Here is an 18,654-nt window from a genome sequence, read left to right as displayed (position 1 = left end):
AATAAAGGGGAGAAGCTGGAAAATGGCTGAGAAACAAAATTCTTACTAGTCTTAATATTGTGAAAAATACCTAGATTTTACTGTCAGAGGTCTGCTAATTTCCCTAAAAGGGTAAATGCTCAATTGTTTGACTCATTTAATGGAATCACAGAATAGTTTGGGTTGGAAGGGACCTTACAGATCATCTCATTCCAACTCCCCTGCATGGGCAGGGACAGCTTCCAGTAAACCAAGTTGCTTCAAGCCCCATCCAACTTGGTGTTGAACCCTTCCAGGGATGGGGAGCCCACAGCTTCTCTGGGCAACCTGTGCCAGTGCCTCACCATCCTCATAAGAAAAAATTCAGTATCTAATCTAAATCTACCCTCCTTCAGCCCAAGGCCATTCCCACCCATCCTTTCACTACATGCCCTTGTGAAAAATCCCTCTCCAATCATCTTCCAAGCCTCCTTCAGGGACTGGGAGGTGTTCTAAATTCTTCCTAAAGGCTTTAATCAATTAATTGCTTCTTCCTGCTTCTGCAATATGCTTACCTGCTAGAAGAATCTGCAGGTTTATTTTTCCAGGCTATTTACTTTCCTTAGACATCTGAAATGTTCTTGGGTTGTTTTTTTTTTTTCCCCCAGTAATTAAGGAATGCACTATTATCCTTTTTTTCCTTTTCCTTGAAATCTAAGTGGCAGTACCTCAAAAGTCTGTTTTTCTAGGTAGATAACAAATACCTGTCCTTCATCTGACATTTTGATTGTTCTCTTAGCCCTCCTTTCAACCCAGTAGTAGAAAAGACATGATGAAAATGGATTAAGACTCCACACTCAAGATGTAATATACCTTTTCCTTCTGCCAGCTGATTTTTCATGAAACTGCTCTCTTAAATCCCATTCATTCAATCATGCCTTGACATACACATTTACTTCAAAAAAAAATCCCATATGTCTTGTCAAAACAGTTCTAACAGGCATAGCTGAGCTGAGCATATATCAATGGCATTAATTGGGGAAATCTTTAAGAATAAATATTTAATGCAGTGTAATTCTAGCCAAAAGTGAAGTTCATACTACTGTTAAAACAAATCCTCACAGCAAATGTTATATTACATACTGAGTGTGCATGTGGAATTCTATTCAGGCATAATTAAGAACATGTTTAAATTACAGTTAACTCCCAGTAAATTGATGCAATTACTAGCTCAGATTCATTAATCCCTCAACACAAAGAAGGCTTTTGGAAGGCAGAGTAGGTTCTGCACATGGTGGGCTGGCATCATCACTGTTCTGTCTGATGGTATTTTATAGGTCACAACTCCAAACTCCCTGACTACCAGTGAACTGGCAGGTTCTCATGAACACAAGGATTTCTCTTTTCATCAGAAGAGTTAAAGAAGGTAATCTCAAGAACTTCCTCATATTTATTTATCTATCTAGTGTTCTATTTTGAACAACTTATACTCCCTGCCTGGGTGAAAATCTCTAAATATTCCAGCATAATGGAAAGGAATAAATCCCCTCCTCCCCCCTGGCTCCCACGAGTGCCTCTGGAGCAGATTTACTCAAGAAGGTGCCTTTATGTACACATCAAGCTTAAAATCCAAGGTAGGGGGGAAAAACTTGAGGATCTACTGTGCTATGACCAGAATGGATGCCTTCTTTGGAAAGTGAGGGTCAGATCCTAAGGCAGGATAACACTTCACACTATTCTTCAGGAGAACGGACCTGCTTTTTCTTACTCACATTGTCTCCCACAGCATGCTCATGAGTCCCCGACTGCAGTTTGTAGGGGTTACCCCAGTATTCACCAAATTATTTTGAAATCCATATAATTATATATTTCCTAGAAATTGGACTTCTCTAGAATAATCCAAAACTCTGTATAGAAATTTGTTTCAAGGCATAACCTGACATACACACCTTCTGTGCAGCATTAATATTGTAATTGCACACTGCTGAGCTTCCTGACTCAGGTCCAGGTAGCAAAGATGTTTCTCTAAGAGCCAAACTGATAACTCATTATTGTTAATTATGGATAAGAAGGTGTATGTAGTAGTTAATCTCACTTCTGTCTCTTTTCACTATCAAGCCAGACTAAAGGTTGTCCACTTCCATTGCCTCACTGTTATCATCCAATGACATAAATTGTGTTCAGTGATGATTTGTCAGCTGTCACTCCAGCTGCTGTCACACAACATGTGTGTGACACCCAGACAATAGGGGTGGGAATATGGAACAGACCCTTCCACTCCTTTGGTCAGTACAAAGCATTGCTGGTGTGGGGCTGCACATGCATCTTCTATAGACTCATTTCTGCCCCATGACAGCTGAAGATAATTTCTGCCAGACTATTTTTCAGTGTGCTTTTGCAAAAAAGTGAGATCTTCAGTGATCTGGTGTTCAGTGATACCAAGGTAGAGAGGGCAAGAAGCAACTTCTCTTCAGTATCCTCTTTGCTCTGAGATTTCAGACTTCATGTGCAGAGCCAGAAACTGGAATCAATATCCTTGTGAGCCCAAGATATTCTATGATTAACTAAATATATTTGACATATGAACAGTACTGAAGATATCAACCCATATGCTGAGAGAAAGAGCATCAATTGCTGAAAGAAAAACTTTGTTCACACTAACAGTGGGTTATGGCACACATTTTGTTACTATAAGATATATCAAGTGAGATTTTTGTAAAAAAACAAATAAATGATGAATTTTATAATTGCTCTTTTCAGCTGCAACCTGCTAAGGAGGAAAAAAATCTGCTAGTCTGCCCATATTACTTATGTCATACAAAATAACTGTCTTTAAAGAATGCTATTAAGGTTGGCAAATCAAGCACTCCAAATTTAGGTTTTAACTACAGTAATTTCACGAATACAAGCCGCACCAATTTGATTAAGATTTTGCTCCTAAACCGGAAATGCGGCTAATAATCAGGAGCGGCTAATACAACCTCAGAAGTGCCTGCCAGAGTGCTGAGCCGAGCAGCTGCAAAGTCGGCATTTTGCGATTGTTACAAATCGCTACTTTGTTGCACCGCGGGTGGAGCCTGGCTCCCTGTAGGCAGCACGGGGGGGTGGGGAGAGAGGCGGGAGAGCTCTCTTTCCTCCTCTGCCACAGCCCAGGGGAGAGACGGGGGGGGCCCGGCGCCGCCCCTACCGCGGCCCGGGGAGGGTGGGGGAAGCCCGCGCCGCCATTGCTGCGGCCCGGGGAGGGGGGGGGAAGCGCGCGCAGCCATTGCCGCGGCTCAGGGAGCCGACGGGGTGCTTTGTCCCCGCCCGCCGCCGCCGCGGCAGGAGCGGGGAAACTCCGTCCCTGCCCGCCGCCGGCGCCACGGGCGCGGGAAAGCTCCGTCCCCGCCCACCGCCGCTGCCGTAGGAGCAGGGGAAGCTCCGTCCCTGCCTGCCACCGCGGGGCAGCGCCGACCCGGGGTGACCGAGCCCAGTGGCAGCGGCGGCCGGCCCCGAGCGGCAGCACCGGGCTGGGCCACCTGGCCCCGTCAGCGGCCCCTAGCGGGCCGAGCCTGCACAGCCTTAGCTCAGCCAGTAAACCCCGCCCTCCCGCGGTTCTGTTACTAATTGCACGCGGGTCCTCGCTGCGAACGACAAAGCGGCTTATATTCGTGTGCGGCTTATCTATGGACAAAAACCGAAATATTTGCCAACACCCAGAGATGCGGCTTATAGTCAGTGCGGCTTGTATTCGTGAATTTACTGTAGTTTATATGTTTCTGTCTTTATGACCTGAACCAAGCTTATCCTAAACACGTACAATCCAAGCTCTATTTTCCACTGACCCCACTGAACTGTTCCTCTTGCCCAACAATTTCTGATTCCTTCTGACTCTCAGCTCTTTATTCTTCTCTACTGTTTCTTGCAGTTTAGGGTATTAGCCCTCAACTAATACCTGAGGGCTTTTCAAACATCAAATTTTGTCCCAAGTCCAGACAACAGGCAAAATTTGCTAGACTATGCTGTGATCTCATTACCTGATGTTTGCCAGCCAACCCATATTTCACTCATTCTCCTGCTTTCTTAGGGATCTACAGAAACGCATCACCAATACATCTGCTGAACAAAGTGGTGCATGACACTTGACAGGCCTTGGAGGAAGTGCAGGCAGATGAGTTACCTGGCAGTAGTAAAAGTAGCTCACTGACCTCAGTTAAAATTAACTGACTTCACGACAGTTACTCAACGAACCTCAGCAGACTTCTGTGCAGACTCCAGGAGACTTTGGCAAAAAATTTACAACTTTGGTGAAATTACCCAGTGGACTCCATAAAAAATAACTGGGCAGCACAACTGAAGTTGGCACTGCTGATACACCTTTGGCTCCATTGCAGGTGCCTCCCTTGGTTTCTACCCCAGTATTATGCAGGGAGACACCACAGCCAGGCACAAACTGGTACAGAGGCACTGTGGTTTGGGAATGCTGATAGAGAAGTCCTGTGAGCTATTCACAGAACATCCTCATTGATATTGATTTCTGTTGGACAATGACTGTGCTGGGTAGTTTTACCTGCAAAACTGTCACACTTGGAGAACACTCTCCAGACCAGTCACAAACCACTTATGCCTCGAAGAAAGTCAACTCTAAGCCTCAGACTGAAAGTTTTGAACAGTTTCAGCATAACAGCAATAAGACAGTGATAATTACCTTGTACCACACCACATCTGGCTCTTGACCAGCTGTTTTGTAATCCTCAATATCAGGACAGGATATTGTCTTCCTCTTAGTGACTTCTGATTTTTCCAGATATCTGATTTTGCTGTTGTAGCAAAGTCCAGATTCATTCTCAGCTACCGTCAAGGACATGGACACCTTCATGCAATATGTTGAGTTTCTGCAGGGATAGAAAGATGGTTTTATTTATCCTGCCTTCTTTTCACCACGTTTGTTTTGGCACAATAAGATTGTTTGTTAAGCTCTCGTTTTCACAAACACTTGAGTGACACATTCAAATAGTGACAGCCATGCTGTGCATTTCCAGCACAGAGGAATTACTAGGAAACATAAAGGCTCACTTCTGTCTGACTGTGAAGACTATGCAGAACCTTGAAGAAATATTGTTGACAAGTGATCCAACCCAGCACAGCAGCTCTTTTGAGCTTGCAAGTCTGTGAACACAGGAACCTGTTGGCACCTCAAATGTTGGTCAGGATACACTGTCCCATTTCCTCTGTATCCCCCCACACTTATCCTCACCCTTGTTCTCTCCCACCTTCGGGAGATTTCACTCCAGCGTGCAGTGCTATATGTTTGGGAAAAAGGGTTATGTGCTGGATGTTAAAGGACATCAGACAGGAAAGATTTCTCCCTGAGAAGGAACCCCTGTACAAAATCCTACAGCACATGATACTGTGGTGGATCAGCCTGGACCAGCCATCAACCTCCCACCAGCTGCACCCTTCACTGCCCTCAATGGGATGGGGAGGAGAAAATAAAATGAAAAGGCTAGTGGGTCAAGAAAAAGACAGGGAGACCACTCACCCGTTACTGTCACAGGCAAAACAGACTTCACATGGAAAAGAAATATTTTAACTAACTGCAAATTATAATAGGCTTGATGGTGAGAAAGATAAAGAAGTTAAAACACATTCCATTCACATCCTCTTTTTCTTCTACCTCTCCCTCCCCACAGGAGTGGGGCTGGGGGTTGTGGTTAGTCTATAACATCTCCCCCACCACCTCTTTCTCCTCATGTGTTCCCCTGCTCCAGCATGGACTGTCCATGGCTGCAACTCCTGTCACAAAAATCAGGTGTACTGTGGGGCATTGGCACTCTGGGCAGGGCAGCTGCAGCCCAGTTCTGCTCCTCTCCCTGTGACATGGAGAAAAAGCCACATTATAACAGAGTGCATCATTCTGTCATTTAAACTGACTGTACCATTACCAAGAAAGCCAGGAACAAGCCAGTCATGCTGGGTGGTTACTCCCATTGAAGGCAGCTATCTTGGCTTTGCCACTGCCTCCTCTATCACAGCTCTGCCCAAACTGCTTTAGCTAAGACCAGAGGGTGCCTGTGCACGTGGAAAGTGATCCATCAGTCACACCCTGACACTTAAGATGCTGGCTGCTCACTCCCACCAACTAGACCCAGGACAGCGTTTTTTATTAAAAAGAAATCCAACAAGTTCCATGACAAATCTTCTGTTACATTTCCTTCTGTCAAGTGAGCCTGTAGTTGAGAAGAAAATAAAAAGGTCTACAGGGACACTTCACCAGAGGTCAAAGTTTCATCCTAAACAAGTGCTGGAAAAACACTGCAAATGGGCTCTTGTCAAAGGTGTGGCATGAGCAGGTATTGGCAGACAGAGCCATTTGCAAGGCAAATCAGGAGGCAATCTTCAGAAATATCCCATTTTCAGCATCATTAGTGTTATGCATTCAGTAAAACCACAGACTTGGTCCTTCCTATTCACTTCTCCTCAAAATGCCACCTGTACATCTCTGTGATAAAATCAGTCCATTTTGTCCATTCCCTCACCTCTGAGTGAAAAGGTTCACTTTCACACTGACGTGATATGCTTCAGTTGGGAGTCTATAATAAAGTCTCATTCTCACAAACTGCACAAAACATATTATTTTACCTGAAAAAAAATTTGTATGGACTGAAAACAATCCATCATTTGGAGTGAGATTATATAATTTAAGGAAAATAAGTCAACTTTCTCCTAAATTAGCTTTTGAAAGGGGTTAGCCTTCTTGTAGGAAGAAAACAAAACATATTTGAGAGTTTTTACAGCACTGAAAATCCATAAAATATGGATACAACCACCCAGTATAATCAATAGCAATTAATCAGTAATGATTATTTGGCTTTCCTGAATGAACATAACTATTACTGAGTGCAAATAAGGTCACATGCGCTCGGTAATAATGATCCGGGCTAATAAAAAATAATGTCTTTGAATAGTTGTCCATTACTTGGTGTTATTTAATAGTGCTGTATTTTCTCCTAACAATCTTGCATTATTTAGATTGCATTTTGAACAGTGCTGGAGGCTACTTCTATTTAAAACGCTTCCTGGAACCACAACCTAAAAATGCAGTATGCTTTTCATTAGTTACAATTAGAATTGAGTAGAATTGAGGAAACTAAGTGCCTGGTGAGTACCATCACTTTTGTTCACACTCCATGACCAAGACAATAAATCTATTCAGGCTCATGATGAAGAAAGCCCTCACTAAGCCAAAAGCAATAGACTTGAAAGCTTCATGGATGTTTCTTCACCAGCCATTCACATTACTGCTACTGCTGGTAATCCAGAAAAGGGCAATTTCTACAGGAATGTCAGTGACTGAAGCAGGAATCTTCCTTTAATCTAGTCAGCTCTGGAAAACAGTGATATTTCAAGTCACGTGCAAAAGGAATCAGTAGTTTGATCAACCTTGCTGTTCTTCTCAGTTTTGAAGAAGCCTGGGAGCTGAAGTCTGCCAAAGTCATGAGCCATTCCTTCCCGTGCTGGGCAAGCTGCTCCCCAAGGCTGGGGGTGAGATTTCATCTCAGTTCTCTGAGCAGCTGCTGCATCCATGCTGATTTTTTCTTGGTGTCTTCCCTGCCTTGTGGGTTCTGGAGGCACAAAGGTGCTCTCTAAAGTTGACGGTTTGAGGGAGAACTCAGGAGGGAGATCACAAAGAGGATTGGTACAACTTTGATTTTACCACCTGCCAAATAGACGGGAACAGTGTAGTCCTGGCCACACAGGGCACTGATGGGAGCTCACCTAAAAAGTTCTCTCATCCAGTTCTTTCTTCCCAGTTGTTTTCAGGACCCCTGTGTCCACAAGTGCTCTCCTTCATGAGCTGCAATTAAGTTGTTTATGGCAAGGATCTTTTTCCTGGGGTTTTTTTTTTGTTGTTGGTGGTGGTAGAGGTATGTAGATAAACTAGCACAAACCCCATATTTTTGCTTTTCTTCTTTCAGAAGATAAACAGATGGCCTATGAATTATTAAAAAGAGGATTCACTTTTGTTTTCAATACATGGTCATAGAGCTTGGTGGGGGAGGTCAGTGCTCCCAGCAGTCTCTGGCCAGCAGGAAAGGTTATATGGCCATTTTTAACGAGGAAAGCCAGACACAAGAACAGATAACAAAAGCAAAGATACAGGTAACCTGGGCTTTGCTTTCAGAAACAGTGGCCAAAAGGAATGAAAAGCAAACAGCTTCCAGGTGGATGAGAAAGATGCTTGAGGGCTTCCAGTGGTGATCTTAGTATTGTGAGGCCGGGAAAGAATCTGTATCTAAGTAGAGAATGTTGGAACCCACATGAACCTGTCAGACGACATTTTCCATATACATGTAAAGGAAATAAACCTATGGGTCTGGAAGGAGGTCTCCCAATAATTTGTCTTTTCTGAAATGTTTCCAAACAATGCACTTTCCATAGGAACTGATTTCTAATGGGTTCTAGTTCTATAAGAAGTAGTAGTGGTCATATGTGGAACAAGAAGAGGGAGGAAAATAAAGAACCACTCCACAGCGCAAAGAAAAAAAATTGTCTTATATTTTCATATTGAAACTAAGATCTGTAATTCTCTATTTCAAGAGAATAGTTACACACTGGGCCTACTCTCTTGACTGGAAAAAGGAAGAAGGGCTGAACTTTGCCAGAATTCACAAAGCAGTTTCCTTTGTTCTGGTGGCAAGGCATCTGTAATCCCCAGGCCACCTGGAGCTGGCCAAACCACAAACTGAAGCCAGCTTTGAACCCAATAGAAAAGCAGAGAGAGAACCAAGGGAATTTAACAGGTCTCAAAACAAAAGCAAGCAAAACTGTGTTTGGCTTGACTTAGAGGCAAGGACAAAAGGGAAAAAGGGAGGATAAAAAGAAATGGATAAGGACATTTGAAATTGAAGTGTCAGTCCCTAAATTGTTTTTCATCTTGTTTTGGATTCAGGACAATTAATCAGCCCTCAGGCTGAATTCAAATTAAAGTAAATATTCACTACTTTGGAAAAAAACCCTTTTTATTGCATTTGTGTTTCTGCTAAATGAGGTTGGTTAGTTAAAAGAGTCAAGTGGAAAATTTTTGCCTCTAATATGCTCAGAATGACTCCCAGCCACCCATATTTATTGGTTTTCTTATAAAGAGGAAGGAGGTAGAAATGTGGTTGAATATTTTATATCTACTAGATTGAAAAACCCCACCTAATTTTGAATTGCATATTTATACAAGAGGATTCATACTAGGGTTTTTTTTCCCTTACAGATTCATTTTTCATTGTACTGGGGTTTTTTATTACATTCTAAGACTTCAGCGGTAGATCCAAAAGCTGAGAAGTGTATTTATCAAAGCAGTGCTTAGGGAACAGCACACCTCAGGCTTAGATCTCTCTCCATGTCCCTGAACACTTTGGCTGTGTTAATGACATTTTTATTGGCTCGCTGTCTGCAGGACTGGATAGATCAACCTGTATATTCATCTTCGCTCATTTTGAGTTAGAGCAACGACAGCAATGTCTGGGTTTGAAAGAAAGGTGTCTGCCAAAGAAGGCAGGAACCTCCTTTGGAGTAGAAAAGGTGGCCCCCTCTCCTCCAAATTATTGTAACTTTGAAAGTATGGGGCTTTCAGGCAAAGATTCGGGAAAGGAACAAGAGTTCTTTGCTGGTATGTGTGTGTAGAACAAGGCAGCAGCAGCAGCAGCAGCCCCGAGGAACAGAGCACAGCCCCAGGGACAGGAGGAACAGAGCACAGCCCCAGGGACAGGAGGAACAGAGCACAGCCCCAGGGACAGGAAGAACAGAGCCCAGCCCCAGGGACAGGAGGAACAGAGCACAGCCCCAGGGACAGGAAGAACAGAGCCCAGCCCCAGGGACAGGAGGAACAGAGCACAGCCCCAGGGACAGGAGGAGCAGAGCACAGCCCCAGGGACAGGAGGAACAGAGCACAGCCCCAGGGACAGGAGGAACAGAGCACAGCCCCAGGGACAGCCTCGCTCGGCTGCGGCCCCTTCCCCTGCGCTGCAGTTCCGGGCACAGCCAGCAGGGGCGCTGCTGGCTCCCGGCCGGGCAGGGCCGATGGTTCCCCACGCCTGCAGGGGGCGCTGTGGCGCGAGCTCGGCCGCGGCTCCCTCACGGTAATGGCGGGCGGGCCGGGGCCTGGAATGGGCTGCAGCGGGAACCTCGGAGCAGAGCTGGGGTGGGAACACCCCAGAGTGACAAACAAACCCTAGCAGAAACGCCACAAATGTAGCTGTAGGTGTAGTATAGCTGGGCCAGGGATGCTGAGGTTAAAGTGTAGCAAAAAAGGCCCAGGCAGTGGCAGAAAACCTTGGGGAGATGCACCCCACAGGAAGGGGGACCGTGTTGGGGTCCTGGATTTTCCCGAGGCACCCAACTGGATGGTGAGGATCCTTTCCAGTGTGATCAGGTGTTAATGAGATCCCAGTTCAGTGGCTGCTCTCACGAGCAAAGGCTCACCCACAGCAGGAGAAGCAGTACAGGGCTGGGCTCCCCATGGTAGCAGCACTTGATCATTCCCCTCTGACAGAGAGTGAGAGGAGCAGAGCCCAGCCCGTAACACACAGCCAAAATCTCATGGTATCTCTGCCCTTCCAAAGAGAAACCCTTCCATGTAAGAGAGTAACCAGCAGCACCTCCCCCCCACCTTGACCACTTCTTTTGTCTCTTAAGTACTGTCATTATCACCTCTTAGGCAAAAAAAAGGAACAAAATTCCCTGAAAGAAAGAAGGGAAAATAAAAGAAAACTTCCAACAAGCTGTAATTAACTACACCACCAACCATCGTTGTCCATCTGAAGCATTAATGCACAACCAGATCCAATACTGGCTGCTCTATAAATGTGCTGTTTTATCAGCTCTTAGACTTAATCGAGCATTTGATTGTTTTCCTCTCACTCCGTGAGAGTTTAATAAATTTATTCCTGTCCAAATTTCACACAATAGTTCACACAATAGTTACTAAGGTCACGGTTTGATGATCTGCGTAAAGAAAAATGAGTTGTTTATCATCATCATTTTTTTCAGATCACACAAATGTAACATCTTAAAAACAAACAGATTATTAATTACTCTTCCAAGGTTTCACTCAAGTGTTAACTTATTTCTCAGTTACTCCCACTCACTGCTACATATTCAGGGTCATTGTCTGGAAAATATCGATTTCCCACCCATGGTGCAAGTGAGTAAGAGGTTACAAATCACAGACCCTTGGAATTTTTTTGATTTTTAATTCTCATAAATTTGTCAAGTGAGAAAGCAACACCTGAAGAGGAGCAGGCTGACAGTGCAGTAGTTGCTCCCTGAACCAAAGGCCAAGAGGCACAGTGATTCTGTGGCTTGTGTGTGGTACCTAGTACCAAGGTAGGTACCAAACATTCCTGTCCTGTATTTTGCTTTTTTGTTGCCATTATAACTGTTATTCTGATATCAACTCCTATGCCTGAAAAAGAGAAATCCTAATTCCAGGTTACCATTCCTTTAGCATCTGACACATTTTCAAGATCCCCTTAGTAAAAGAAAATAACATCATGGAAAGTATGATCTCAGAAATTAACTGATAAACCAGCACAATGTTACAAATCCAGTGCTCTTATCTCTATTTTCTCCAATAGAGGAAGAGGTGGTGAATCCAGACAGAGGTACCATTCAAGGCCCCATTCCTTCCAAGCAGAAAAATTACCTGTGTGGAACACTCACCGAGAATTTTTGTTCTTTATGCGCTTCTTTTCTGCTAAGATCCAATCTCTGCATAAGAGTCACTAGAAACAAGACAATTTGACCTTGACTAAAACATAGTGGATGTCCCAGAGGGCCATGTTTTACAGTGAAGAAAGGCTATACCCTCTCTATTCAAAAGAAAAAACTTCTGAGCAAAGTCACTGAAAGGTAATTTTAAAAGGCTCACATTAATGACAGCTTGAAAAATAGATATCCAGGAATGTCTCCTCAAGTCACCTGTCAACAATCCAGTTCTCACCAGAGGCACTTAAAAAGCAAGACCTCGCTATGAGTTTAGCCATCTTTAGAGAATTTTTGTCCTTCTCGATCCTGGGTCAAAGAACAAAAGATGTTTGGATATGGCAGCTGGGCAGAGCATCTCAGTTGGGTACTCACAGTTGGGTCTCTCTCACCAAAGCTTAGCTCCAAGTTTAAATTTAATTTGGACATCATCTTAAGATGGAAATGTGACATAAAAATGTCAGGCTGTACCTACTACAGGCAGCAATACAGCCAGTAACAGCAATGTTTTCATTATTCCAAAATTTGTGGCTATGATTTGATGTGGCTGTGGTCAATCTCTAGTATTACACTTCTTAAATGTGTCTTAAGAAAAAGAAGTGACAGCTAGCTGATTCATACATGGCTAGGGTCAGGAGGAGCTATTTCTTTTCTAGGTGCCTTCACACACACATGCACTGGTCCTGATGACCTGCATTGTGACAGATGCAACTGAAAAACAAATCACCAGTCAGTCATTTCAACAGGGGCTACCCAGAGACAAAGAAAATCTCCCAACATTTACGTTTAATCAGACAGACCAACAGTGTTCCTTGGGTCTGGTTTTTCGGGGGTTTTTTTAACTTTTCAATGATGTTAGTCATTAAATGTTAGAATTGAATATATGAAAATACAACACAGAACACAGAAAAAATGCAGAAGCCAAAAGAACACCAAGTTATTACAGCATATCACACTTAAATTCATGAAGTAGGTGGTCTCTGTCAGCGTCAGACACCCAATTCCAGCAAAAGAAATCCTGTAATTGGCTGAGTTTGCTCTAGGGGAAAATTCCCTCCTTGTCCTTAAGAATTACAAGGCAGCAAATTGCTTTAAAGTTTGCTACTGCAAATGACTAAGCCCTTTTGCATTTATTTCCTAATACTTTTCTATTAGAACTTAGATATAAAAGTTAAATCACATTGTCTTACTGAAAAGTCCCATTACCAACTACATAAATCTGAGGCACAGGAACAATTGCTCCCAGGACAGTATTAGGAAATCCCCTTCCAATAATTTTGCAATTGCAATACCCTGTTTCCGAGAGGACTCAATCCTCTCTCCTTTATTTCTTCCAAAACACACACGTGTGCATTAGCATCTCTACTCCTCTATGCTTTCATTTTTTATTAGACACCTAGCACACAAAACAAAAGTTGCATCCAAGACACCCATCAGACTTGTCTGCATTGCTAAACCTCAATGATTTTATTGCCTGGAGGAATAAAACCTGTGGAGTACATCCTTCATTCTGCACATGAGTCCTATTTTGCAGATGCAATGTTGAAAGGCAGGTCCTGCTCTGTTTGTACATGGGCAATTAAGCAGGAAACCAGTGGACCAGTTATTGTCTCACAGGGTACACAAGGAATGAAAGAATCATGAAGTGAATGTCCTTGCAATGTGAACTGTTTGAGTCCTGCAGCTGAGTCCTCCTGGCTGTGCCTTCCCTTAAAGTGGTGGCCAGAAAAGAAGAAATTTTCCTCCAGCATCACTTACCAAATATCAGTTTAACTCCCTGCGGTTCTGTCATCTTGTACTTTGGGCATGATGGATTTCCTCAGGAAACCTTTCCATTTGTCTGTCTGCTCACAGGACACAGACAACCTTTTCTACTGATATGTTGTGGTTACAGCTGACTTCATGGGAATTCCAACAGGAATGATACCTGGGTGAGCACATTGTCACTGTTATTTGGAGAACAGAAGGGAAATGAAAGCTCCCTGACATGTTGGAGAGGAGATGGCTGGGGAGGGCTGAAACATCTCAGCAACAGCTCTCCTGCAGGCAAAGTCTGAATGCATGAGGAAGCAGTCCCTCCACTGCCTCCTTTCTCTGCTCTAGGCAAGGTTTGAAGCCCGCTAGGGAAGGCACTTCAGGAGCAACCAGTGACAGTGAGCTGAAACATTACTGAGGCACTGCAGCACAGGGAGCTTTGTTATGACAACCTGTAGAGACTACAAAGTGAGGTCAGTCATTTTAAAAGTGTCTAAATCTGGGACTTCACTATTAGGAAAACTGAAGGATACACAATGTTCTCATTCTTGTCCATGCCACTGCAACAGGGAAGCCACTGGATGCCCTCCAACCACAAAGCAACGTGGATATTTCTGCTTGAAGCCCTGACTGTTCTTGCAGCTTCTCATCAACAGTAAACATTGTTTTTCAGAGCGACAGAGGATGAATAATTTCTCTTTTAAAGCTTTAGAGGAGGAGGGTGAGTGAGCAGAAATATACATATCACCAGGGAAGAGAAACAAATCTTTGATATCTTTGAAATCTTTGAAATCTTTGATAGAACGGATTTCTCTCAATAAAGACAATGTCATCAAAATGATTTGCAGGAGTACCATCAGTCTCCACAGAATTCTAGATACAAATGTGGAAGCATTCTGATTCCACTTTCCCCTGCATTTTGATAATGCCAAAACATTATAACTCAGTGATAAAACCTCAAAAAAATTTATTTTATCATGAATCATACTGACTTTATAATATATCTGCTGTAGCACTGAATTCAAGTATTGAATACTATATCTCAGACTGATTTGTTTATACAGAATCAGTCAATTTTATTGTGGGAAATGTCACCCCTTTTTAATGTGTGGCATTTAATGTTAGTGTCATACAGAATAACAAACAGCCTGTGCCACTTGCTCCAAATGTGAGATGTTGCTGCTTCTACAGGCATGCCTGGGACTGTACAGGAAAATCACATACCAGTGTGCAAGGCTGAGAGATAACTGATAGATGTAATCCATCAGATACTTAGATGTGCTCCTCTTGGATATCCAATAATTAAAGACACAAGCCTACAAGAAAGTATCATCTTTAGATCTTTCCAGGGTAATTCTGTGAGGAAAAAAAGGCACTTGCCAGAACAGATATGGAAGACAGTGTTCTGTGGCTAAACTGGAATTACAACACTGCCTGACAGAGTTTGAGATACAAAATCACCTTTGCCATGGGCAGCTGAATGCTGAGCAAAGTCAAAGCACCTGAAACATTCTGTATTGCCATCAGCAAAATTAAGAACTGCATTAAAACACATATCATAAGAACTACAAGAGATGGCTGCAGAGAAAGGGACCTAACCCCTACTTAATTTCACATTATGACTTAGTCCAATATTTCTGTTTGGATCTGAAAACACCTCTTTTTTTCATGCTGCTCAGAAGCCAGACTTTCAGCACTAAGAGAAGGGGTGCAGTTTTCCCTGGGCTGATGGGTGCATTCTGCACTCCAGGTAGGCACTTGCTACAAGCCCCTAAGCCCTGCCTAACACCCTTTGAAGTGAGAGCACACAGGCTGTGCCGCAGATTTTACTGCCAGCACCTCCAGGCTGTCTAAATCTGATTTTGATTTGCTGGTCATGCACTCCACAGACATTCAAAAGCCAGAAGGTTTAAAATCTACCATTGCTCTATTTTATTACTGCTCAGAAAGTGGTATCTCCATAGCTCACCAATGGCTCAGCAAAGACTCGATTCCTCTGTGCATGTCCATAGCAACACTGGTCTCCATTAAGAGCTGTGCTCACAGGGATACAGCAAGGGAAAAAGGATACACAGATTTCCTAACCTGATTTGTCAGCAATTCTCTGGCATCAAATGCTGGTATTACAGATCTGCATGCTTTTGTCCCCATAGGCATTCAAGGCCCCCACTTCCTTGTTATTTTGCATCCTGTACAAAAATCAAGGCTTAGCTTCATTAGCCAGTTTGGTGACCACAAATTTTCTCCTCCTGATTCCCTCCACCCTTTTGAAGCCCAGATTTTCAACCCTCCTGATTCACGTTATGGGAATAAAGTTATTTTATTTCACTAACAGTTAATGAAAAGCAAATATGTACTTATGTTTTATTCTTTAAATGCTTACTACAGTTTGTTTTGGAGCTAAGCCTAGTTAGAAGAAGGTTTCCATGAGCAGTCCTGAGATGAGGGCAAATTTGGAGTAAATTTTGCTGAGATTTCTTCCCCAGCTCGTCTTCTTTTCTTTCACCAAGTAAGATGATCTCACTCTGTCTTTAAAAAACAGGTTTTTAACACAGAAAAACAGATGTATATTTGTTCAGAGAGGAAAAGCAGATCATGATCTGGCAAAAAACTGTCCTACATAGTCAGAACTTTAGGGCCACCCTATGCATTTAGATTGAGTGTAATTTCCATGTTTGGTTTTGATGCTTCCTCATTTTGAAGCTCATGTCTGAATTCTTCAGTGAAGAAGATGCCATCCAGAGTGCTGATGTTAAAATCCCAGAATATCAAACTTCCATAACAGAAATGTCAACAGCTTTATCTGAAAGTAGCATTGCTGGGTGCTGGAAGATGAATGGCATATCCAAGGTATGTACTGGAAGGAGACCTCCAGAACACAGCATTTCCACACTGGGCAGTAAAGTCATGATACAAATGTCACAGAATTTACCTGGGAACTGCAAGGAAATACACAGCTATCCATCACATAGAATCCCTTTTGGGTGCAGCAGCAATATGCCTGATTTGACACAAAAAAGGCATCCAAGAACAAAGATCCATGGAATTCACATGGCTGAGCTAACACAGCTCAACTTTGCATTCTTTTTAAAAGTCCTTGCAGAATCAGGACCTTTTCATATGCTTAACACTGGAGAAAAATTGTCACACTTCAGTTTGCTCCTGAGTGTGAGCTCAATGTCAAAATGTATTGTGAGAATGGTTTTAATGCAACAATAAATTCCTCCTATCATATACACACCCCCACACCTGTCTGTGGAATAATGTTTAATTGGTTAATAAAGGAGAGGCAACATTTAAATTATGACATTAAATCTCTTCAGTCCAGAAAAGTAACCTCATTTATAAGGGCTGATCTAATACTCCTTAATTTTATGCAGTATTACAGGTTATTTTACAAAACAGAAATGACAGTTCTCTATAAGAAAGAATTCACTGACACATTTAATTTTTACTCATCTTCAAATCACTGTCATAGCAGCCTATCCTTCACCTGCTCGTACCCACCCTTTTCAAGTGGCTTCTGAAAAATTCCTTCACTCTGCTTCACTGATAGTCATGCCTTGATCCTATGAGTGCATGTGAGAAACCAAAAAATTCAGTTTCTCGAAAAACACGTTTACTTTATTTTTTTTTAAGAATTGAGATGAAACGCTTCAACAGATAAGAAATTCAGTGAAAAGTATAGTTGACATATTCCCCATACAGTTTTCTTGTCTGTCATCTTGTGTTGACTGGGAAAAAAGTAACAAACTGGGGGGGAGTAAATTAAAGCTCTCACTATTGCCTTCCCAGATCAAGACTGAGTCCTCCTTTTCAACCCATGAACTTTTGGGACCAGGACTCCCCATCCCACTCGGCCTTAGCAACACATCTGAGCGTCTCACCCCTTGCTCCTTTTTGCAAAGACAAGCACAAATAACAGAACAGTTCCAAGGCAAGAGACTTGAAGTGGTGGAACTGACTACTGGGACATGCAAATGTGGGATTTCACGCTTTGGACAGCACAGGGAGTTGCATCAGGGCTTCACAAAACCCTGGTGAGTGGCTAGAAAGACATCAATTTAGAATTGAATTGCTTCTGATTTTCTTTAAAAGAACCTGAATGAAAAATTCTTTGTTGAGAAAAATTTAAAACTTTGTCTTAAATCAAAAGCATTTTCCTCCTAATTTTTTTTTCTGTCAGCTACCAAACCAAAAGACTCAGCTATGCATGCAACCCTAAAGCCAGTGCTGCACACTGATGGAGACAGTCACCTCTTCACTTCCACTGCATCAAGTTCTATCTACCAGTCTCTGCTAATTCAGTCTACAAAATATGGCATTTGTAACAGAGATTGTTACTGATTCTAGAAAATACAATCATATTCTAAAATTACTGCTCTCATTTGTGACCTCTTTAACTCTCACAAAGCAGGTGATCCTGGTTAATGACTAAAACGCAAACATCTGCTTATCCCTCTCAAAAAAAAAATGGATTAATAAAGCTGAAATTACACAGTTAATGGTGTGGATAGTCTCCCACAGAAGTGTGATCACATTTCAGAACATTACATCTAGCTCAATTTTAATGAAATTAAAATCAATTACTATTGCTACATCCTCAGCTATTTTAAGCCTCCTATGGTTTCATAAACAGTAATAGCAAGAATACATCGCCACGCTTTTGGAAGAAAAAATTAATTCAGCAAAGGAAGAAATACAGTCTTTTATCTGTAACCACTACACATATTATTCTGCACTCTGACATAAATCTGAAAAAGGCAAAAATATGTGTAATTATATAAGAAAGTTCTAGTCAAAGCAAGGAAACTGCATAACTGACAAGGAGGATCTTGTTGCTGTGTAATGCCTTCCAATAAGCGTGTCATATAGTTTTTAGCTGAAAATGAGAGGAAGCCATGAATTATTCAAGAACTTGCCCATTTGTTACCAAAACTACTTTGTCATGTAAATGAGCAGAGTTTTGAAATTTCCCGGAAAAAAGTATGCCCCAGGATTTGATCCAAGATCAATTCTTTATTTTTCACAAAGGATTTGCATTAAAATGTTTCAGATCATTAAACTAGTAACTTGATTATCACAACAATGACTTCTTATGAAAAAAGCACGACTCCCTTGAAACATATAAATCACCATCTTCCTGTAACATTTCAAAATCAGGAACTTCACATCACACCCAACCTCTGACAGAGGAGCTGATAA

At 42.4% G+C, this 18,654-nt stretch overlaps 1 protein-coding gene across 7 annotated transcripts in view; it reads right to left on the bottom strand.

The window, feature by feature from the left end:
• IL1RAPL2 (interleukin 1 receptor accessory protein like 2) overlaps positions 1-18,654 on the bottom strand; it is a 362,583-nt gene that overhangs the window by 155,887 nt on the left and 188,042 nt on the right. For all 7 annotated transcript variants that reach the window (XM_033072583.2, XM_033072578.2, XM_033072581.2 and 4 more), the window contains one exon: positions 4,646-4,832. In XM_033072583.2, the coding sequence (XP_032928474.1) occupies positions 4,646-4,832 (187 nt within the window). The remainder of the gene's footprint in view (positions 1-4,645; positions 4,833-18,654) is intronic.

Source organism: Catharus ustulatus, chromosome 14, assembly GCF_009819885.2.
Source record: "Catharus ustulatus isolate bCatUst1 chromosome 14, bCatUst1.pri.v2, whole genome shotgun sequence".
Classification (NCBI taxonomy): domain Eukaryota; kingdom Metazoa; phylum Chordata; class Aves; order Passeriformes; family Turdidae; genus Catharus; species Catharus ustulatus.
Note: the sequence above shows the minus strand (reverse complement) of the source record. Positions and strands in the feature narration are given on the sequence as shown.